This window comes from Polypterus senegalus, chromosome 1, assembly GCF_016835505.1.
Source record: "Polypterus senegalus isolate Bchr_013 chromosome 1, ASM1683550v1, whole genome shotgun sequence".
Taxonomy (NCBI): Eukaryota; Metazoa; Chordata; class Cladistia; order Polypteriformes; family Polypteridae; genus Polypterus; species Polypterus senegalus.
Window position 1 is genome coordinate 69,115,398 of NC_053154.1, and position 25,000 is coordinate 69,140,397.

Here is a 25,000-nt window from a genome sequence, read left to right on the forward strand (position 1 = left end):
ACACTACTTCTCCGCTGCTTAGTCTATCATATATCGTCCCTATGGCATTTGCCACTTGATTGACATACAGGGCAGCCAATCTGAGATCTCTTTTCTTCTAACACACTGATCATCCCGCACGCACGATGAAACGCGTGAGCTACTGAAAAACTCCAGCTGTGATCTAGTTAGCCTTCCAATTTACAGTGATCCCTCGCTATATTGTGCTTCGACTTTTGCGGCTTCACTCCATCGCGGATTTTAAATGTAAGCATATTGTGGAGCCTACCCGGACACAGACAGGCGGACATGTTGTTACTCAACCACCACACGTTTATTTTCAATATTTACAAATAAGTTCACTGGTCACACAGACCCAAATAATGGTCACTAAGACCCAATAGTGTACAAAACACCCCAATGCACTCAGTCCTGGCCACAAATGCCTCTCTTCGGGCCGCCTCCACACCTCCTCTGTGCTTCGTCCTGCCTCCTCCCGACTCCAGCTGAATGAATGGAGAAGGCCCCTTTTATGCAGTCCCCGGATGAGCCCCAGGTGTTCCCGGCGTTCCTCCGTTGGCCACGCCCCAGCGTGGCGGAAGTGCCGGCTGTCCTCCCTAAATCTTCCCCCCAGCACTTCCTGGTGTGGCGGAAGTGCTGGGGTAACAGGTCCCCAAGGCATTGGGGCGCCTCCTGGCGGTGACCACGGGCCCCTACAGGGTGGAGCTTCCATGCCCTGTACCCGTGGCCCCCAAAGAAACCAGGAAGGCAGCCCTCACGTGGTCCCAGATGGGCGCACGCCCACTTCCGGTCTTCCAAGGCATCCCGGCCGGGTCATCGCCCCTGGCATCCACGACAATATCTAAATATATATCACGGATTTTTCGCTGGTTCACGGATTTCTGCGGACAATGGGTCTTTTAATTTATGGTACATGCTTCCTCAGTTTGTTTGCCCAGTTGGTTTCATACAAGGGACGCTATTGGCAGATGACTTAGAAGCTACCCAATCAGAGCACGTATTACGTATTAAATAAAACTTCTCAATGATATACAATATGCTTCCCGCGCGGTGCTTGATTGTTTGCTTTTTTCTCTCTCTCTCTCTCTCTCTCTCTGTCTTTCTCTGCGCCTGACGGAGGGAGTGTGAGCAGAGGAGCTGTTTGCACAGAGGCTGTTTGCCTAAAGGATACGGACGCTTCTCTAAAAAATGCCGCTTTATCGCGGTGCTTCGGCATACTTAAAAGCCCAAAAGCACGTATTGATTTTTTGATTGTTTCCTTTTCTCTCTCTCTCTCTCTCTCCTCCTGACACACACTCTTTGAAAAGGAAGATATGTTTGCATTCTTTTAATTGTGAGAAAGAACTGTTATATCTGTCTTGTCATGGAGCACAGTTTAAACTTTTGACTAGAGGGCTCTAATAATGTTAACAGTGTGGGAGAGTTTATAAGGGCTTAAAATATATAAAAATAACCATACAAACACATGGTTTCTACTTTGCGGATTTTCATCTATCGCAGGGGTTCGATCAAGGAGGGATTTGTTTGGGGAGGGTATGGGCTAGATGTGGAATTGGAAGAGGATTTTTTTTCTCACAATGTGACAATCGAAGTGCATTTGTCTGATCTGTCAATCTATCATTGCTATTCCAAAGAAGGAAAATGTGGAAAGGCACTTTTGAACTGTTCACAAAAAGTATGAAACTGATGTCCTTCCAAAAAGCGATCCGAGAAAGAGAAAGTAGAGAGAACTAAAATCGCAGTTAATCGGAGAGCCGTCATTTTTCACTCAGCTGAATTCAAAAGCTTCTTGACTGCATCATTCAGCTGTACGTACTTATGCGAGTCGGCCCTTTCCCACATAACGATTATTAAATCCAAATACTGTAGTGGCTATAAATGTATTAAATTGTAATTGTGCCATAAAGGTTATTCAGTTCTGCAAGGTACAACAACATACATTTTATGTATAAAGTATACTCAGTACTTAAAAGAAGCATGCAAGCCGAAAAAGTGTGGGCACCCCTGTCCTACAGACTGATACCCCTCTCACTCACTCAGATCCTCATCTGTAGCTGTACTTTCTGTACCACACGTCAGACTCTATTCTATGGGAGCTCCAGCGTCTGTCATAGTGCTCCTGAACTTGTGAATTCTCTCCTGGCTCATATACGTCAGCTCAATTAAATAACACATTTTAAAACACTGAACTTACTGTTACCTGCTCGAACCAACACCGACTTACTATACTCGGCCATCCAGCAGCGTCACTGTAACAGTCGAACATTCTTAGCCAATCATTCAATACTGCGTCCGTGTTTGCCACGTTATGTTCTTACTACAGAGGCAGAGGCCCATTGCATGGTTCTAACTTGTATTGAGTCGAGGTATTGACGTGAACACCATACATCGTCATACATACAGGGTACTGACGCAAACACTGTACATTGTCATACATACGGGGTATTGACGCGAACACCATACATATGGATACTATTCAAATTATATGTAAGGATAGTAATAATTAATTGATTGCTTGACACCCAATTACTCTGTATAAAGACAATTAAAAGACAAATCTTTAAAATAAATGTACTAATCCACCTTCATGTCATAAGTGGTCCTTTGTTTTTAGCTAGTGATGATCGAACATTACCGAGTTTGCTTTGCTGTGAATTCCCCGAAATCACAGAAATATTTGCAATATTTGCCAAACTTGGCGAACAGCATTACAGTCAATGAGGAATGACTAACTGAACTAGATTTGACTGGATTATAATGGTGCAGTCATCTTTAAAGTGTCACTAAGGGCTAGGGACATGTCTGCCAATTATACTGGACCGATTACTGTGGCTAAAAGGTGACCTGAACTGTGCTGCAGCAGTACCAACCCCTGCACCACCGTGCCTCCCTCATATCAATGAAAAAAGAACACAGTCAGAGATGTGCAATCATAGATTTCGTCAAGACAAAGCGGAAATACCGAAATCGTACTCAAAAGTCAAAAAAAATTTGTAGGAATTTTAAAGGCAGAAAATTCAAAGTGTTGTGTCAGGATTGAAGGTGCTGGCTTGTTCTATTCTCTGAAGTCATGCTGAAGGCTCTCCAAACTAACTGTGCTGATGCTTTTTACTTTTTCTTCTATCAAAAAGATATAAACATTGCTCCACAATTACTGGGCACTTTTCTACACTCATATCTCACAGTACAGCTGTGCATTACCATATGGAACACCTGGCTGCAAACTCAAAAAACACTTGACATTAAAGGGAGAACAAGGCACATTGCGCAGCAAATAGAGAAATTGCCTTTTATGGCATTTTGCTACTTTCTCCAAGACTTGTTTAGGGAATTCTCAAAGTTAAGTGTTGCAGTTCAGAATAATTCTTTGATTTTGCCCTTAAGCCGTAGCAGCTATTGACAGTTGTGTTCTCACAATCAAAGGCACATCAGACGGACCATTAACACTAGAATTACCAGAGCCTACGAAAAAACTTGTAAATCCATCCCACCTTAAATCGCTTCTTAAAATCGTTCACAGCTCTCCACCAGCGTCTTTTGTCCTCTAAATGTGCTGATAAAAATCAGGCTGCAAGCAGCCGGCTATTCCATCCCCCCACCGACTTAGAACGTGCACAAACGTCTCCCAGCTCATGCCTTGATTGATTTTCTGGGAGTGAAGTGGAGTTTTAGAGTGGAAATAATAGATCGTTGTTTGGAACACACGCATTTCATGCCTGTTCCGTTTCTACAGTAATTTGAGTAAACACATTGTTAAATCAGAAACATTTTTATATTCTATTAGTAGATGACAAAATGTAGGCATCCTCTTTAATAAAACCCCTGTGTGTGTCCAGGTGTCCGTGTGTGTGTGTCTTCTGGTGAAGTGCACATGCGCGGGTTCACACGGCACGTGTTCAGTCTCTTCCTGTGCATTCCTTGTGCAGACACACACAGGCGCATGAGAGACAGGGACGCACACACGAACACACACACAGTCACGCACACACACAGGTGTGCACGTGCATCGTTGCACTGTTACTTTTCTTGGTTGTTTATTAAATTTTCAAATGTTCATTTTTTTCCCTGTGCTTAAAACTCATTTAAAAAAAAAAGTGTTTTTAGCGAGCGGGTCATAAGGCTATAGCGCGAACTCTTCCAGTCTTAGTTTTCTCAGTTGTTCAAGGTTTTCTTAGTGCTATTCAATGTTTTTACATTTAGTTTACTATTACGCTGTGCATTCAGTGGTATAATTAACTATATTTGTGGTTCAAAACGTAAAAAAATATATATTTACATACAGTTCATACGGTCTGGAATGGATTACAGTGAACCCTCGTTTATCACGGTTAATCCGTTCCAGACTCTACCATGATAAATGAATTTTCGCGAAGTAGGATTCTTTATTTATAAATCGAATATTTTCGCAGTTAGAATATAGAAAACCTGTTTACGACCTTCTAAATACATTTTTTAACATTATTAGAGCCCTCTAGACATGAAATAACACCCTTAGTCACCATTACACTCGTATTACCCGATATATTAGACAAAATAAGACATATTAGACGTTACAAATATCATCTTACTAAAGCGCTTTTCGCCTTTTAAAGGCGACCGACTTTTATCCTCAATTTTTGTGCGCTCCATGTGTACATCAGGCATATAAGTGTAGAGAATGAGAACATCAAAGTGCCCATTCATAACATCTCCCGAGAACCTACGTTTTTTTTTTTTTTATCCCCTCAAGTGCCTGTCCAAAGTCGTACAATGTCAGCCCGAATCTGTACCGCTAAAGGCGGAGTTTCATGCACTAAATAAGCTATAGATGAGAATAAGCAAGCACCATCTCCCCTGATATTTACTACGTGGTGAGGCATTTGTACTCCATCAACATTAATTATTTCCAGAGACATCATTTTGTCTATTTTTCCAGCGCATCGCACACAAAAGGGAAGGATGAGAGCACCAGAACTCCGCTCAAATCACGTCGCTTCGTACCTCAAGCCGCAAGTAGTAAGTCTGTAATAAGCTGAATACCTTCGCTTTGCATTCACGGGACGGAAGGACAATCCTGAACGCTTTTATATAGTAGATTATTGTACTGTACATTTAATTGCACACAACCACTAACCTTTGAAGGCATGACCTCAGTAGGAGAGTCTTGTGGTGAAGTATCTTCAGCAGGTGTGTTGTTGTCTTCAGTGAAGGAGTACTAAGAGTAGGCAGTGGGTGTCTGGGTGCGCGGCTGAAGAACATCTTGATAGGCAGTTGCTAGTGCTGTCTTTTCATATGTGTGAGGAGGCTTTTGTAGGGTATTGCCATCTTTAATCATATCACCTTCTCCTGGATAGTAAGCATCTTCCTCCGGCGCTTAGTTTTATTGTCAGAAGGCTTAGAAAAAGCAGCACGTTAAGGCGCCATCGTGGGGCTTAGATAAAAGTTCTCAGAAAGCGCATGCGTAGTGACGTAAGCGTGTATGAGAAAAAAATCGCGATAGAGTGAAGCCGCGAAAGTCGAATCGTGATATAGCAAGGGATCACTGTAATTGTATTTACATACAATCCTATGGGGGAAATTACTTCGGTCCACGACCAAATCGCGTTACAACCTGAGTTTTGGAACGAATTATGGTCGTGAGCCGAGGTTCCACTGTATTACTGTCATACAAAATTATTGGCATTTTACGGAAATACAAACCAGTATTACTGAGAGAGAAAATTAAATGCACACAATACAGTGACACATATTACAGCCACATACAAGGTCCCTTGCCATTTAATATAGACTGTTCCTACTAATGTTTATGCACTACTGTTCTAGCGCCCGTTATTGTAACGGGCTTAATGTCTAGTAAACTATATAATGTATGAAGCCTGAAGTATCCAAGAAATACTTTCACAAAAGGTACAAATCCAACACAACAATTGCGCTTTTATACAAAAATATAACTGCAGAAACAAAAAGCCGCCTAAACATGCTACATTGACAGCCGTTTATTATGACTGCCTCCGTGGCGCAATAGAATCAGCTGCAGACTGGAAATCAAAAGGTTGCGAGTTCGATCCAGCACCACTCCGTTTTGAGAAGTAAACTGCTCTTAGTCTTACTATTTCAGAATAAAAACATACATTTGTATTTCAGTTTTTGTTACTTATTTGGGACGGACATGTCTGCATGCACTTTTTGTGGCATTACACATATATTTTTTGAGCATGTCCGTGCCAAATAAATAACATTCGACGTTTTGAAGAAATCATTTTATGACACGATTTACCTTTATTTATTTACTTACTTCCTAAAGCCTAAAGTCACAAGTAGTGTGCCGAGGGCATGCTCAAAAATGTGTGTAATGCCACGAAAAGTGCCTGCTGACACTTTAGTATGCAAGCAATTGTATGTGCATTCTTGCTCCGATGTAGAAGGGAGCTGAGTTTACCTCTGTTACAGCGCGTCTATGTGAAAACAGCAGTGTCAGATGTAAGGGTGGGGTGTGTTTGGGCTCGTGAACGCGGCTGAGATAATAAAACTGACTAAAAAAAAAAAAACAAAACAAAACTAACCTTTACAAGTATCATAAATTACACCGGCTGTTACAGACTGAAATCAAATGTATGTTTTTATTCTAAAATAGTAAGACTAAGAGCAGTTTACTTCTCAAAACAGAGTGGTGCTGGATCGAACACGCGACCTTTTGATTCCCAGTCTGCAGCTGATTCTACTGGGCCATGGAGGCAGTCATAATAAACAGCTGTCAATGTTGCATGTTAAGGTGGCTTTTTGTTTCTGCAGTTATATTTTTGAATAAAAGCGCAATTGTTGTGTTTGATTTTTTACCTTTTGTGAAATTATTTCTTGGATACTTCAGGCTTCATACATTATATAGTTTATGCCTACATTTTGTCATCTACTATTAGAATATAAAAAACGTTTCTGTTTTAACAATGTGTTTACACAGATTACTGTAGAAACGGAACAGACATGAAATGCGTGTGTTCCAAACGACGATCTATTATTTCCACTCTAAAACTCCACTTCACTCCCAGAAAATCAATCAAGGCATGATCTGGGAGAAGTTTGTGCACGTTCTAAGTCGGTGGGGGGATGGAATAGCGGCTGCTTGCAGCCTGATTTTTATCAGCACATTTAGATGACAAAAGATGCTGGTGGAGAGCTGTGAACGATTTTAAGAAGCGATTTAAGGTGGGACGGATTTATGAGTTTTTTCGTCGGCTCTGGTAATTCTAGTGTTAAGTAGTGGAATTTTGCAGAGGGTTCTGCAGTACACCAGGCTAGAATCACCTGCCCAGCATGAGTATGTGTGGTGCCCCAGGATAACGCACAGATCTCAGACAGACTGAAAACCAAAAAGCTGGGAAAGTCAGTGAGTAAGACCAATACAGTAATAAACGTTCAGATTGTCCAACTTAAAGACACAAGTCTTCCCAACTTTAGAGATGACCTTCAGTTGCATGTTTAGAAAACGGTGCAGGTTACAGTTTGAAAATATGAGTGGTAATACACAGCAAGACAGCTCACATGTGTCTGCAGTCAGTTGTTGTTTCTCAATCTTCTATCATTATTCATAGCCAGGTGATTTAACTACTTTTGGATAAAATGAGACTGACTCTTTAACTGGTATGAAGGAATCTTCTTGAAGAACACATGTAATGTCAGGGCTCTACAAATGGAATGGAGATTACTAAAATAATTTGATTAAAAGTAAATTCTTAGACAAGTCTTACAACAATACTGTCAGTGCACTATTGTCTGTTTTCCACAATATTCTGTGTCTTGTTGAGCTCATGTGTGTTGTGCCTATTTCAGCAGCTCAGTGTGAACATGGATTTTCAGAACAGAGCAGAATAAAATCAAAAGTGTGAAAAACTTACTCAGTGTCTCAGCCTTTGGAGGATTTAGTCAGGATCAGCAGAGAAGGCCCATCACTTGAGCAGTTTGATCCTGAGCCATGTTTTAAATGCTGGCTCATTTCAAACACGAGTAAAAGAAGACCAAATTACACTGGCTGGTTCTCTGACACTAAAATTCTGATCGTCAGTGAGATAGACTCAGAAAAATACATGGTTCTTAATGATTGTGCATAGTTTGAAAGTTATAATGACATTAAGTAACCTTAGTCATCAAGATGGACACAAAAGCATTAGAGAAGGATACACTGCACAAACGAAGGAAAATAATTAGGCACACATACATGGAAGTTAGAAATTTTAGAAGTGACTGCAAGCTTAATATTTTATACATTTAATTATTTGGTACCTAAATCATGATTATTGGCTCCAAATTTTTTTCTTTTAGAAACCGCTGACTCCTTGAATTTTTGTCTGGAATGCTGATATAGTAATTTTACCGATTAAAAATACTGTACAACAACATTTATTTATATAGCACATTTTCATACAAAAAAATGTAGCTCAAAGTGCTTTACAAAATGGCGAATAGAAAAATAGAAAACACAGTAAAAAATAAAAATAAGTCAACATTAACATAGGTCTGATGGCCAGGGTGGACAGAAAAAAAAAAAAAACTCCAGACGGCTGGAGAAAAAAAAATAAAATCTGTAGGGATTCCAGACCATGAGACCGCCCAGTCCCCTCTGGGCCCCCCTCTGTAGAACCATAAATTAGTTTCTCTGCATCTTGCAATATTATAAGAGGTCTGACTTTTGCAGTGTTCTCTAAATGGATAAATGAGTCTTAGTAATCTAGTTATGTGATTTTTAAAGCAGGGGTTCTCAAACTCAGTCCTGTGGGCCCACTGTGGCTTCAGTTTTTTGCTTCAACCAGATTAATTATCAGTGACACCTGCTAACACTGGTCTCATTTAATTTGCTGCTATTTTTTCTCTTCTCTTATTCTACATTAAGAAAGCACTGCAGCATGTTTTTTACATTATATGACATTTAGACATATTTCCATTTTTGCTAGAGATTTAAATGCTTAACTCAGTTTTGTTACTTTCATTATATTTGACCCTTTCTCTGTGCAGTTTGCTGCCTTCATTGTATCCTAATAATGACAATTAAAAACAAGCAGAGCGTCTAGACACCCAGGCAAACAACACTGAATAATCAAAGGCTGCAACTACTTTAGCGTCAGACCCACTAATTAGAAAACAATGGATTAACACTAGAATTACCAGAGCCTACGAAAAAACTGGTAATTCCGTCCCACCTTAAACTGCTTCTTAAATCCCTTCACACCTCTCCGCCAGTGCCCTTTGTCTTCTAAATGTGCTGATAAAGAGAAGCTAGGAGCAGCCGGCTATTCCATCCCCCCACCAATTTAGAACGTGCATGAACTTCAGCTTGATTGAGTATCTGGGAGTGAAGTGGAGTTTTAGAGTGGAAATAATAGATTGTTGTTTGGAACACACGCATTTCATGTCTGTTCCGTTTCTACAGTAATCTGTGTCAACACATTGTTAAAACAGAAACGTTTTTTTATATTCTAGTAGTAGATGACAAAATGTAGGCATAAACTATATAATGTATGAAGCCTGAAGTCCAAATAGCAAAGAAACATTTTCACAAGAATAACACAATTGCGATTTTATTCAAAATATAACTGCAGAAACAAAAAGCCGCCTTAACATGCGACATTGACACCAGTTTACTGTAACTGCCTCCGTGGTTCAATTGACTCAGCCCCCGCTTGGGAATCAAGAGGTCACAGTTCGATCCTCGCCTCTCCGTTTTGAGAAGTAAACTGCTCTTAGTCTTACTGTTTTAGAATAAAAGCATACATTTGATTTCAGTCTGTAACAGCCGGTGCAATTTATGATCCTTGTAAAGGTTAGCTTTTTTTTTATTCACTTTTCATTCTCTCAGTCGCGTTCAGAATCAATCCATACAACCCCATCTGACACGGCTGTTTTCACTAAAGACGCTATAGCTCTGCAGTGTACCACGATGCATACTAACGCCAACACCCCCGGGGTTCTGACACACAAGCGCTGGCGAAGCTGCCTTCTTCGTATCTCACCGTCACTTGCTTTTCTTTTTATTCAGTTTTATTGAGTGTTCCTGCCAGTCCCGCATGTTGCTGTATGCTGTTTCTTTTGTACTCCAGGACATGCAGAGGAAAGAATGGTAAAGACCAGTAACTTGGCGCTATATGCAATCATCAGACACTCCCCATCTGCCCGTGTCGTTCAAACACAGGAACATATATTGGTGTAAAAGTATAACAAAAGTGCACTTTTATTCAAGTGCACTTTTTCCATCGCCTTTTCCTGTAAGAAGCAGTGTACACACTTCTCTCTATGCTGTGGTTTCTATTACACACCTGAAAGAAAGAGACAATATATGTGAAAATATAATCGCACTAATGCAATATTATTTGAAAGCGAACAGCGTCAGATCGGGTGTGAATTTATGCAGGAACTGGAAATTCTCTGATGCGGGACCTTCCCCCAGGGAAGAAAGTACAGTGTCAGGTGCTCATTCAGTGTAATAGAAACCATAGCACAGAGAGGTGTGTACACGGCAACAAGTACACGTGTCGTAAATGTAGGAAGGACGGTCCTTGGGTGTGTGGGAACTGTTAATATTTGAATGTGATGATTTTATATAGCACGGAATGAAAATCTGCACTTCTTAGCATTGCACCATGCAAGCTGTCGTATCAATCGCCTACTGTAACTTGCTTTCTTTTTCTTGGTTATACAGGTAGTTTTGAATAAAAGTGCACTTGTTTTGTTTGAAATGAAGTGTCTGCGTGCACTTTTCGTGGCATTACGTGTATTTTTGAGCATGCCCGTTTGAGCAGTATAAAAGTATTGAAAAGTATAACAAAACAACGGGCAGATGGGGAGTGTCTGATGATTGCATATAGCGCCGAACTTACTGCTCTTTACTATTCTCTCCTCTGCGTGCCCTGGGTACAAAAGAAACAGAATACAGGCGCTATAGCTCTGCGTTGTACCACGATGCATACTAACGCCCCCGGTTCTGACACACAGGCGCTGGCGAAGCTGCCTTCTTCATATCTCACCGTCACTTGATTTTCTTTTTATTCAGTTTTATTGAGTGTTCCTGCCAGTCCCGCATGTTGCTGTATGCTGGATATGTTCACATGTATTGTCTCTTTCTTTCAGGTGTGTAATAGAAACCACAGCATAGAGAGAAGTGTGCTTCTTACAGGAAAAGGCGATGGAAAAAGTGCACTTGAATAAAAGTGCACTTTTGTTATACTTTTACACCAATATATGTTCCTGTGTTTGAACGACACGGGCAGATGGGGAGTGTCTGATGATTGCATATAGCACCGAACTTACTGGTCTCTGCATGTCCTGGAGTACAAAAGAAACAGCATACAGCAACATGCGGGGACTGGCAGGAACACTCAATAAAACTGAATAAAAAGAAAAGCAAGTGACGGTGAGATACGAAGAAGGCAGCTTCGCCAGCTTTTGTGTGTCAGAACCCGGGGCGGGGGGTTAGGTTTGGCGTTAGTATGCAGAGCTATAGCGCGTCTTTAGTGAAAACAGCCGTGTCAGATGGGGTTGTATGGATTGATTCTGAACGCGACTGAGAGAATGAAAAGTGAATAAAAAAAAAAGCTAACCTTTACAAGGATCATAAATTGCACCGGCTGTTACAGACTGAAATCAAATGTATGCTTTTATTCTAAAACAGTAAGACTAAGAGCAGTTTACTTCTCAAAACGGAGGGGCAGGATCGAACTCGTGACCTCTTGATTCCCAAGCGGGGGCTGAGTCTATTGAACCACGGAGGCAGTTACAGTAAACTGGTGTCAATGTCGCATGTTAAGGCGGCCTTTTGTTTCTGCAGTTATATTTTGAATAAAAGCGCAATTGTGTTATTCTTGTGAAAATGTTTCTTTGCTATTTGGACTTCAGGCTTCATACATTATATAGTTTATGCCTACATTTTGTCATCTACTACTAGAATATAAAAAACGTTTCTGTTTTAACAATGTGTTGACACAGATTACTGTAGAAACTGAACAGACATGAAATGCGTGTGTTCCAAATAACGATCTATTATTTCCACTCTAAAACTCCACTTCACTCCCAGATACTCAATCAAGGCATGAGCTAAGAGAAGTTCGTGCACGTTCTAAATTGGTGGGGGGATGGAATAGCCGGCTGCTCATTGCTTCTCTTTATCGGCACAATTAGAAGACAAAAGGGGCTGGCGGAGAGGTGTGAAGGGATTTAAGAAGCAGTTTAAGGTGGGACGGAATTACGAGTTTTTTCGTAGGCTCTGGTAATTCTAGTGTTAATTAAACAATTAGAACACCTGGAATAATAGAATGAACATCAAGATGAAAATATTGTTAAAAAGAAAAAAAAAATACATTATTCCCATATAACTGCTTAGTACCTTTTTTTTTTTTTTTTTTTTAAAAACAAATCTAGTTTTCTGATTTCTGTATTGTTCCCAAAACACGAAATCTTTGCAATAACATTATAACAGTTCACTTAATTAGCCCAGGATTCCAATTAAAAACAGAAGCTGGTTGAAACAAAAGCCAGCAGCTACAAGGGGTCCCCAGGACTGATGTTGAGAACCCCTGTTTTAAAGTATAGGTCAGATATATTCTATGGGGTCAAGTTTATTTCTAATATGTTCTTTATTTCCATTTTTACTAATGACAAAGATATAACTTTTTTTTTTTTATTTAGCTTGAGGAAATTACTACTTATCCATTCAGAAATACAAGACAGATATTGGGTCAGACAGCCCAGAGTGTCAGGGTGCTATAGAAAGGTAAAGCTGAATCATCTGCATAGCTGTGGTAGTTCACCTTGTGTTTTAAAATATTCTGGGCCATTGGGAGCATATAGATTGAAAATAACAGGAGGCCCAGAATAAATTCTTGTGGTTTGCCATATACGATTTCATTTATCTCTGAACTGCAATAACCACAACTATTAAATAATTTAGTATATGTATAATGAGAAAGCCAATTTAAGATGCTGCTTGAGAGACATACCCATTGACTAAGGCGATTTATAAAAATACTGTGGTATATGGTATTTAATGCTGCGATTAGGTCTAGTAAAACAAGAACAGATAAGTGGCTTCTGTCTGCATTAAACTCTCAGGTCATTTACTACTTTTAAGTAGTGCGGCTTTTGTACTATGATTTATTCCAGAATCTTCCTGAAACTTATTAACAGTCGAATGTCAATTTAAATAGTTATTTATTTGCTGAATAAATTCTTTTTCTAGAATTTTACTTTAAAAGGGAGGTTAGAAATAGGTTTAAAATTGTCAAATACAGAAAAGTCAATATTATTTTCCTTAACCAGGGGTTTAAGTGCTGCAGTCTTTAGACAAACTGGGAAGTCCCTGGTATCGAATTACGAGTTCTCTCAATCTCATCTGCGATTGCTTTAAAAAACCTGTTGGGAATGTGTTTGGGACACAAGTGTATGTTTTATGTTGAGAAATTATTCTTTGGAGTTCAGGAAAACCTATTTCAGTGAAGAAATATTTTTCTGTAGTGAGAGCATGCTGAGGTTCTACAGGATTCAATTCGGATGGATGTTGTCACACACGTGTGCATGGGAGGCAGCTAAAGGGTTTGAATAGTTGACAATTCCATATCTGACCGGGGGTGGTGAGGTGCACTGTCTTTTTCTCTCAATCTTCTGCGGACAGTTCATGGTAAATTCCATTGGGTTTTGGCACCTGTGATGATGTCACTATCTGTCCAGATGACGTCATCTCCGGTCCTGGTGCCTGTGACAACGTCAATTCCGGTTCTGTCACCCGTGATGACATCACGTCCGGTTTTGCCACCCAGGATGATGTCACTTCCTGCCCAGACCTTTAAAGCAGCCATCTTTGCCACATGTCATGAGTTCTGTTTTGGACTTTGAACCAGACATAACTCCAGAAAAATTTAACCCCTTTGCAGCCAGGGCATAATATATGGGTGGCTGCCCCAAACGATTTTACGTCTCTTGTCCATTCTTGTGACAATGTATTGTATTATTCCTAATATTTATTTTATGTTTACAAATGTGGCAAAAGCCTGAAAAGTTTTGCCAGACGTTTCCAGGAGGTATTCCATTGAATGAACTGGGTTTAGAAGACAATCAGTCTTGGATTTCCAGCATTATCATTTATGATTTTTAGAAAAATAGGACTGCCTGTCAGGAAGGACTGCTTTATTATATATAGCTACTAGCAGAATACCCACGCTTCGCATCTTTTTTTGGCAACAAGTTCATTTATGTTTGGTGTGAGGTTCTGTGTTGTGGAGATTCTCAGGATGGACTGCAGGTGCTCATCAGTGAGGCGACTCCTGTGTGCTGTTTTGTTAGTCTTCATGACTGAGAAGAGCTTCTCACACAGATATGTGGTACCAAACATACACATGGTTCGAGCCGCATGTAGACGGAGCTGGAGCATTTTTGCGGGAATGGAGTGAATAAACTGTGCGGGCCGTGCAGTATCGTACTTTGCCTTCAGTGTGCCATTACACTGCAGCTCAATCACCTCCATTTGAATCTGCACAGGTGCAGTTTCCACATCAACAGCAAATGGGTTGCGAAACAAACCAAAATTCTTTTTTTGTTCTTCAAAGTCACCAAAGCGCCGTGCGAACTCAGTGCGCAGTGCGCTCAGTTTATCAGCAAAGTGCGTATTTGGGAACACCGTTGTGCAGACTTGGTTCAACATTACTTGGCAACAGGGAAAGTGGGGCAAGTTGCACTGGTGCATTTGTGTTTCCCATAAAAGTAGCTTCACTTGAAATCACTTTGTGATTTTGCATGGGTAAAAACGTCTGCTGAAGTGTCAGATTCTTCTTTAACTCTTCTGCTTTCTGTATCTTGTGCATTGCATTCAGGTCTTTCAGGTTATCTTGATGTTTTGTCTCATAGTGCCGTCTTAGATAAAATTCTGTAATTACAGCCACATTAGCTCCACAAATGAGACACACAGGTTTACCGGCAATGTCAGTAAACATATACTCAGCCTCCCATCGGTTTTTAAAGGCTCTATGTTCAGAATCACCTTTTCTCTTCGGCATCGTGTGGGCTAGCTTCACAATAACTTGCAGCATCATAAGCTAGACTTGATTAACGCGTAAGTGTTCGCAAGGCAGCTGAAGCGCTGCGTTATGGGATCTGTAGTTTATTGTGTTACCAGTGCTTCATATCCCCGGGCCATTAATAACAATAATATATAAAATGATCTCGCAGGTGGAATAAAATTACACGCCGGGCTGGATGTGGCCTGCGGGCCTTGAGTTTGACACATATGGACTAAATAGAACTTGAAAAGATATATTTTTCAAATGTGATCGCAATTCAGATCGAGTTGACGCGCACTACAGTACATCAAGCCCGTGTGCTATTGTGGTTTTGCGTGCGTGCCTCAATAAGTCATCCTCCCCTCGCTCTTACTTTTTTTACCGTTCATCTAATGAATACACTGAGTATGGCTTTACCAAAACAATCATTGATTGCGAATAAGGTATCTATTATTCATAAAGCTTCAATTGGTGATCTGTCTTTCTGCGTTAACCGCATATTTTTCATCGTCTCAAACCAAGGGGATGCGAGGCTAAAATGTATCGGGAAGCGCAGTACATACTCGTGCATCCCTCTCGAATTGAACCCGGAAGCGGCGCTAGAGGCGAAGCCTCTACTATTGCGGGCGGGTGGTTTGTCTATTTGAGCGTAGCAGTGTAATTGGTTTTTGTTCAGCACTCTTTGGAACTGTTGCTTTTGTCTGCGCACTGCGTCAGTTCATGTGAGCTGCTGAATATGGTTTTATATGTCACTCACTCGCTTCTAATTGTTTCGCTGCCTTCTTAATTATATAATGTATGTTTTCTTCAGCAGTTTTTGGAGCTCTTCCTGGTTTTCTACGTACTGCATGATTATGTGGGAGGCGTGATGATGTCGCACGAAACTCCGCCCCCCACTACTTTCGAGCTCAACTCCATTACAGTAAATGGAGAAAAATAGCTTCTAGTTATGACCATTACGAGTAGAATTTCGAAAATGAAACCTGCCCAACTTTTGTAAGTAAGCTGTAAGGAATGAGCCTGCCAAATTTCAGCCTTCTACCTACACGGGAAGTTGGAGAATTAGTGAGCGAGTGAGGGAGGGAGGAAGGGAGGGCTTTGCCTTTTATTAGTATAGATACATGCCTTTAATATTCTACAGTAGACTCTTAATTTAGCTCAGCCCTGCAACATTTTCTCTTAAGATCTGACACTATGAGTTTTCCAAGTGCAACAGCTCTCACATTAGAAAAAAAATATTCCACCTTACTGGTAACATTGTTATCTGGGCTAGGACAAGCACTAAATTTTGACTTACTGTTCAGAGTATTAGCAAATTAGATGCTCCTAATGCATTAAAATAAAGATTTTAACAATATGGTGCTCTTCAGTTTTAGTCACCAGTATTTCTGTATTAAATAGAATGCAGAAATGGACAGAGATACAGATTTTCAGGATCTGCCTCACATTAGCATTTAATCCTTTTAAAATTACTAAATCTAGCATTTGTCTTCCCTTATATGTAGGCTGGTTTATCTGCTGGCTAGGATCAAAAGAGGGCAGTAAGCTGATAAATTCTCTTGCTTTTATGGTCGTGTTGAATATCCATGTGAATATTGAAATCCTCCACAATAAGGGACCAAACATAATTTGTTGTTTTTCTATATAACAAGTCTACAAATTCCTTAATATAGGATGGATATTATTTAGGGAGTCTGTAAATATTCAATACTAGAGACTGCATCACTCCTTGAATAGTTACAGTAAGACACTTGAATGAACAAAACTGGTAGCTTTACAGTTTATTCGGCACTAGAAAATACTTGCTAAAACACCACCTTTTTTTTTTTTTTTTACCTTGGTGATCCGAATGAGCAAAATTATAATTTGAAGGTGCTGCTTCTTTTAACACTGCCACACCATAACTACTGAGCCATGTTTCATTCAATGTAAGAATGTATTTTCCTTTCACTAATAAGATTGTTAATGTAAAAAGAGTTATTGGTTAATGCTGTTATATTAGTAAAGCTACATTTTAGGGTGCGAAAGAACACAACCTAATCAGAGTGGTGGGACACCTTGAAACAGCAGTCAAGTTATTTTAGTTAGACTATGGTAAGTTACTGTAGTGCTGTTATAAGTGCACATCTATTGGTGTACTCACTGCAGAATGATTGTATCCTAGCCTGGGGTTACAATAATCTAGAGCAATGTAGATTTTTTTAAAATCAGAATCGTTACTATCATTATTCTTTAAATAGGACAAATTACTAGGTAGAGCACTGATACTGCATAAGGCCTTTTTATAAGTTACGGGTTTGAATGATGTAACAATTAATGATAGGGATACTTCTTAAGTTGTGAACATAAATCCCTCATCATTTTGTTATTAATGTGTTTATTACTAGTTACATGTGACTTTTTTGTAAAACACTTGTGTAGACAATTCAGTGACCAGCTTGGCTAGATTTGATATATAACATACAAGAATTTCAAACAGTCAAAGCAGATTCATTACTTTTGCTGTTTTGTCTGAGAGGACGTGGTGCCTTGCCTGTTCAGATGTAGCCCATCTCTTCTGAAAAACTTGCTGATGAAGGCAAGACTTTGCTCAGTGAAGTAGGTCTTCAACCAGAACGCTAAAGGAAAAGAAGCAAGTAAGGGCTTCATCTGAATGCCTAAGACTCAGAAGTGGTCCAGAGATGATCAGATGAGATGTGTCCTGGGTCACCTCATAAGTGATATACAGCAGCAATCCAAAGTCTTTTTTAGCACCTTTGGCTAGCAACTGCGAGTGTCATGTGTGAAAACCACAGCGTTTCATTACATTTTAATTGTAAAAATCCTGGAAATGACCTGGAATGTGTTTTTTTTTTTTTTTCTTTTCTTAAAAAGCAACACTGTATATTGTATAAGTACATGGAATATGAACAGATTCCTTTAAAGCATTGAGCCCAGTTGAACATGAACATCATTTGTCAGTCTTGTAATTTTGACTTGCCTCTAAAATCTAAGAATCTGAAATGAAAATAAGAGTGTCTTCATCAGTTTAACTTCTGCGGGTGGTGTTGATAAGGGTAAGGCATGTTTCATCTTTTTTTTTTTTTTAATAAACCTTTCTCAAATGCAGTATACACTAGTTAATACAGTGCAGTACAAAGTGGACTGTTGAAAATGCTTCTTTAAACATAATACACAGGCAGGAGGCTAAAGTTACATCCTTACTACTAAGCATTTTCACCTATCTTCCAAACTTCCAAAGCATTTTAACCCTCAGAAACTGAGATTTTTCAAAACACTTTCTAGGCCATATATTTTTGAAAACATTTATTAGAACAGACTAGACAAGAACAGATCATTTAGCCCAACAAAGTTTGCCCCTCCTATCCACTTAATTCTTCTAAAAAGACTTCAAGTCTATTTTTTAAAATCTACATAAAGTCCTACTGTCTACCACTCTACTTGGTAGCTTATTCCATATAGTTCTCTGTGTAAAGAAAGGCTTCCTAATGTTTGTGTGAAATTTACTCTTATATTTCCAATTGTGTCCCTGTGTTCTTGATGAACTCATTTTAAAATAACACTCTTAACCCACTGTACTAATTCTCTTCATAATTTTAAACACTTTAATCATGTCTCCTTCTGGTAAAGTGCGTGTCCGTGGCTGATTGGCATCTTTTGAATAATCACTAGACTCGTGTCTTGAGGTGGGGGAATGGTAGCTGGGCGAGAGCAGTTCCCGTGCACTATGATGAAGCAGACAATGATGCACTTAGTGCACAGGTGCAGGATTGCATGTGACCCAAATTGGTGCTGGGTGCTACTGATTGCTGCAGCTGTGCCACATCCCCGTATTAAAAAGGGAAGTGCAAGTGCAAGGGAGAGAACACAAAACCAATAGAACATAGAGAAGAGCCATGAGAACAGCAGCGGGTGGTCATGTCGAGTCAGCCAGCCAGTGTGTGGAAAGGCAGCGCTGTTGTTTGCCCTGCATAGAAGCAAAGATTTGGTGCTCCAGGGGAGGATCATGCCCGCTGACTGTTCCTTGAAGAACAGGGATCTGAGGGACGAGTACTACAAGCGTGAAGGAAGACTGGAGGACATCCAACCACATGAGTTTTGGCTGATGCCATTCAAGGTGGTTAATACAGGGGTTGAAAGGAGAGAACCGTAGCTGCTAGTGTCTCCACCAGTTGAGAGAGCTATGAGTGAGCTGGGGAGATGAAGAGGGAGTTGTATTGGGCTATCCAAGTCAGGAAGAAACAATGACGCGCTGGCTGTAGCATTGATTTTAGTCTTCTTGTAAGCCTTTTATTTATCTTACAAATTTCCACTGTTTTTATGGATTATTTATTTATTTGTTGAACATTTTGGAGCACTGCACTTTTTGAACACTTGTTTTTCTTTTCTTGAATTGCGTTAATAAAAGCACTTCACCATCCCCTTGCTTTTTGTGTGTTTTGCCCTCATCCGCGAGCTCATCACTCGAAAACATTATCGTGGCGGTGGTGGGTTTAAGAGGTTCCTGGTGGGATACGCTAGTGTAGGGCAGACCCGCACCATCACACTCCTGTTAATTTTCTTTTGCTTAAACTGAAAAAGCTCAGCTCTTTTCTTCATAATTAATTCAATAATTGTGATAAATCATGTGGCTGGCGGCGTATCCATGCCTTCAATGAAGACAGTTCTTTATTATTTCTGCTGATGTGCTCATCCTCCGTATAAGTGAATGACTATGTAATGTGCATTTTTGGTCATTTTAGTTGTGGTGGAGATACTTTTGAAAGCAACGTGAAAACGCAATTGTGAATGGAGATAATTTTTATTTAAATATGCTATAGAAATGTAGATGTAGCTATGTTAGTATTGAATATTATATTATGGCAATTCATTGACTAACTGTTAGCAATGTTAACAAACTGCAGATAATAAATTTCAATGTGAAGTTTGAATGAGGCCAAAACAAATATTTGCATGCTTGCCACATGTATTTATAATTTACACCCCCAGGTGTTTATCCTAACCCTAATTCTCTTTCTTTTCCTCACACAGCATCAACTAGTTTTCAGTCTATAGTAACCCCACTTGCCTCACAAGCTGCATCCTCGGTTTCAGTTTCACCCATAGTTGTGTCTAACTGTGCAGCTCCAACAAACGAAGCAGCAAAAAAAACTGTTGTGACTGTATTTGCTAACAACTCCACTGGTAAGTGTATTATGTAATGCATGCTAATTTTGAGAGATGAAAATCTTTGCCTTTGTACCGTTTCTTTTTTGTTTATTCTACCTATATACATACAGCCAGACGTTTCAAGGTTTAATTTTTACATTCTTCACTTAATGTGCCCAATGTCTAAACAGTTAAAACTGCCAAAATTAGATCTGAACCCCTGACTAAGTACTGAGAATTTATGACAAGAACATCTGAAAGGCAAGGCTACTAACTCTACACAGTTGTTTTACTTCAGGAGCAAATGCACTGAGATCAAGTTTTTGTTAAGAGACTCAAAGAAGTTAACATCTTAAAGAAACAAGTGGTTTTGACATGTCAAATAAAGCATAACATCTGGCACTAGCCATCCATCCACAAACTAGCAACAGTAGAGTTTAGAGTTCCAAATGATAACAAAAGGGCAACACTGCATCTCAGAATATACAACATGTCAAACCATGAATCAGATGGGCTACAACAGTAGAAGGCCTTGTCGGGGTCTATTCCAGTCAGCCAACAATAGAAAGCTGAGGCTACATTAGATACAGACTCACCTAAACTGGACCATTGAAAACTGAAAAAGCATAGCTGGGGCTGGTAAATTTAAATTTCTGTTAAGGCAGAATTTGGCACCAACACCGTAAATCCATGCATCCAACCTGCCTTGTTTTAACAGTCCAGGCAGGCGATGGTGTAATGGTGTGGGAGAATGTTTTCTTGGCACACCATGGACCCATTAATACCAATAAATCATTGCTTGAGTGCCACAGCCTGTTTGAGTATTTTTGCTGATTATGTGCATCCCTTCATGGCCACAATTTCCCTATTTTCTAATGGATACTTCAGCATGACAATGCATCATGTCACAAAACAAAAGTAATCACAGGCTGGTTTCATGAACGTTGGAATGACTTCAGTGGCCTTCCTAGTCACTGAATCCGAATCCAGTAGAACAACTTTGAGGTATGGTAGTATGGGAAAATTGCAACGTGAATGTGCAGCCGGCAAATCTGCAGAAATTGCTTAATCCAATACTGTCTCATAGACCAGAATCTATTCTTAATGTTTTCAAAATGTCACAAAGAATTTTTAAGCTATTTTGATAGTAAAAAGAGGCCCTACCCAGTTTTAGTTTAGTGTTCCTAATAACTTACTCAGTGAATTTAAATAAAGATGGCTAAAACACTAGTAAAGCATCCTGTAAACTGTGGAAAGTTAGTAGAAACATTAGAAACTTAAACTATACAACTTATCACTTCATTCAAGCAATGCCATGTTTTAGGAGAGAATAAAAATAAAACTAGTTTTATATGTTTGTGTAAATATACAGTGGGTACGGAAAGTATTCAGACCCCCTTAAATTTTTCACTCTGTTATATTGCAGCCATTTGGTAAAATCATTTAAATTAATTTTTTTCCTCCTTAATGTACATACAGCACCCCATATTAACAGACAAAAAAAAGAATTTTTGAAATTGTTGCAGATTTATTAAAAAAGAAAAACTGAAATATCACATTGTCCTAAGTATTCAGACCCTTTGCTCAGGATTTAGTAGAAGCACCCTTTTGAGCTAATACAGCCATGAGTCTTCTTGGGAAAGATGCAACAAGTTTTTCACACCTGGATTTGGGGATCGTCTGTCATTCCTCCTTGCAGATCCTCTCCAGTTCTGTCAGGTTGGATGGTAAACGTTGGTGGACAGCCATTTTTAGGTCTCTCCAGAGATGCTCAATTGGGTTTAAGTCAGGGCTCTGGCTAGGCCATTCAAGAACAGTCACAGAGTTGTTGTGAAGCCACTCCTTCATTGTCCTTCATCTGTCTGCTTAGGGTCATTGTCTTGTTGGAAGGTAAACCTTCGGCCCAGTTACAAATGTTTATTTCCTTTATGTGCATTGGAACAACACAAAAAAAAACCAGAAAAAAAAGCCAAATCTGACATCATGTCACGCCAAACTCAAAAATACGGCTGGACAAAATTTTATCTATCTATCTATCTATCTATCTATCTATCTATCTATCTATCTATCTATCTATCTATCTATCTATCTATCTATCTATCTATCTATCTATCTATCTATCTATCTATCTATCTATCTATCTATCTATCTATCTATCTATCTATCTATCTATCTATCTATCTATCTCCTTCCTCTTGTGTTAGGGTCAGCACCTAATTTTGTTTATTGCATCACAGCTTTTTGACTTTATCAGGAATCTGTAATTAAAATAAAACAAAAAAAAAACAATTTTACTAAATTATAAAATGCTCTGGTGAAAATTATTACCTTTATGTTGGTAGGGTCAGTTTTGACCCAGTTATAATTTAAGGTTATAAAACAATAGGGTCAAAACAAAAATCATAAACACACTTTGAGGGGCTTCTCTCTTTGCCTGTGTGTCTCCTTACCTGAACAAACAAAGACAGACATGTAAGGCTTGCATAAGACAAATTTAGTTTAGCGTTGGTGACTTGCAGGGTACACATCTCCTGTTTGCAGCAGTCAAAAATGAGAAGAACATTTACAGTAAGCCAAGCTCTGGATCATATCTTTTCTGAAAATTAGGCAGAGGACACAGAACAGCATAGTGATACAGATGAGCAGGTTTCCAAGGAGGAAGACATTGTAGAGTATCTACCAGAAGGCACAGACACATCTGATTAGTCTGATGAGGAGGTCATCGATGCTGAAGCTGCACTCACTCCTGCTGAAACGTTTAAATCCAAAAGTGGTAACATCTGTTGGAGATCAGTACCTCCTGACTTACATGGCAGGGCAGCTGCTGCAAATGTCATCAAAATGACCCCTGGAATCACAAGGTTTGCTGTGACGAGAGTGACATCAAGACATGTTTTGATCTGTTTATGCCATTGTCACTAAAGAAAGTCATGATTGCTATGACAAACCTTGAAGGAAAAAAGGTTCATGGCGACATATGGAATGACATTGATGAGGAATACCTGGATGCTTATATTGGTGTTGTTCTTCTTGCTGGTGTTTACAAATCCAGCAATGAGGCCACTGATAGTCTCTGGGATGCGTCAACAGGCAGAAATATTTTCCGGGCAACAATGTCACTTCAGTCATTTCGAATGATATCAAGAGTCCTTAGACTTGACAACAGAGAAACTAGAGAAAAATCTGACAAGCTTGCTCCCATCAGGGATGTCTGGGAAAGGTGGGTGCAGCTCCTTCCACTGATGTTCAACCCAAGGCCAGAGTTAACAGTAGATGAACATTTTGTCCCTTTCCGTGGAAAATGCCCTTTCCGGCAGTACATGCCTAGTAAGCCAGGGAAATACGGCATAAAAATTTGGGCAGGTCGTGATGCAAAAACCAGCTATGCATGGAATCTGCAGATTTACACAGGCAAACATGCAAGTGGCTTTTTTCTGAGAAAAATCAAGTAAACCGTGTAGTCCTCGATATGACTACTGGACTGCGGGCTCACAATATCACATGTGACAATTTCTTTACCAGCTATGACCTTGGAGAAGAACTTATCAGGTGGAAACTTACCATGGTGGGCACAGTAAAAAAAAAAAAATAAACCTGAGCTGCCTGCCGAAATTTTGCAGGTGAAGGACAGGGTTCCACTTTCTTTAAAATTTTCTTTTACAGACACCACTACTACTACTTCCTGTACATGCTTCCTCAGTTGGTTTGCCCAGTTGATTTCATACAAGGGACGCTATTGGCGGCTGACTGAGAAGCTAACCAATCAGAGCACGCAGTTAAGTTAACCAGGAAGTCTCGTCTCGCTCATTCAACATCAACGTGTTACGCTGTGTAAACAGTTGTGCTCTTTTGTGTTTATCTTTGTGCATAGTCAAGCCCTTCATTATGGCTCTAAAACGATCTGCTACTGCTTCAGGGGCTGTGCCCAAGTGCAAACGGAAGATGTTAATGATTGCCGAAAAGGTAAGCGTTTTGGATTTGTTGAAGACTATGATTCTTTTTATTTAAAAAGTAGGAAAGGAATATAAGATCTACAGCCTCAGTGTCCTTTTAACCAGGGTGCAAAACGATCTGTAAGTGGATGTAATAAGGCAGTAGTCTGGATGGAATCTGCTTTAGGGATTTGTTTGAAGACTGCCAGAAGAAGAAGAACGGCAGTGCTTCACATTTGCCTGAAGAGGCTCCTTTGGAAGAGCTGTAACACTCTCCTTTGTTGTGCAGTAAAATTAAACTCATTGTTATCGGACAAGTCATTTTCATTTATTTCATCCAATTGCTTTTGTATTTATGTATTTTAGTATTAAGCAGTGTTTAAATTATTTTATACAACCCCATCAATGTATAATATGCAAATAACAATAGGATTTTTTTTTTTCATTTAAACGAATTAATCATTTTCCCATTATTTCTTATGGGAAAAATTTGTTTGGTATAAGTCCAAGGATCTGGAACAGATTAAGGACGTATACCAAGGTACCACTGTATATATATACAGTGGTGTGAAAAACTATTTCCATCCTTCCTGATTTCTTATTCTTTTGCATGTTTGTCACACAAAATGTTTCTGATCATCAAACACATTTTAACCATTAGTCAAATATAACACAAGTAAACACAAAATGCAGTTTTTAGATGCAGATAGTTTTTATTATTTAGGGAGAAAAAAAAATGCACGCAGTGTTACGGAAGCGACTTTGTGACGCTGCCACCAAATACTCACAGAAAAATCCACAAGTTAATACACACGCTGTCTCTACAGTTTCTCCACACTGAATCCTCCAGGCACTACTTACAAAAGGTTACATTGACAATCGTGTTACTTTATTTTTAAAATGTTTCCT

At 39.5% G+C, this 25,000-nt stretch overlaps 1 protein-coding gene across 6 annotated transcripts in view; it reads left to right on the forward strand.

Moving 5' to 3' along the window:
• Window positions 1–25,000, forward strand: part of pogzb (pogo transposable element derived with ZNF domain b) — a 187,406-nt gene that overhangs the window by 47,078 nt on the left and 115,328 nt on the right. For all 6 annotated transcript variants that reach the window (XM_039750228.1, XM_039750237.1, XM_039750266.1 and 3 more), the window contains exon 3: window positions 20,043–20,195. In XM_039750228.1, the coding sequence (XP_039606162.1) occupies window positions 20,043–20,195 (153 nt within the window). The remainder of the gene's footprint in view (window positions 1–20,042; window positions 20,196–25,000) is intronic.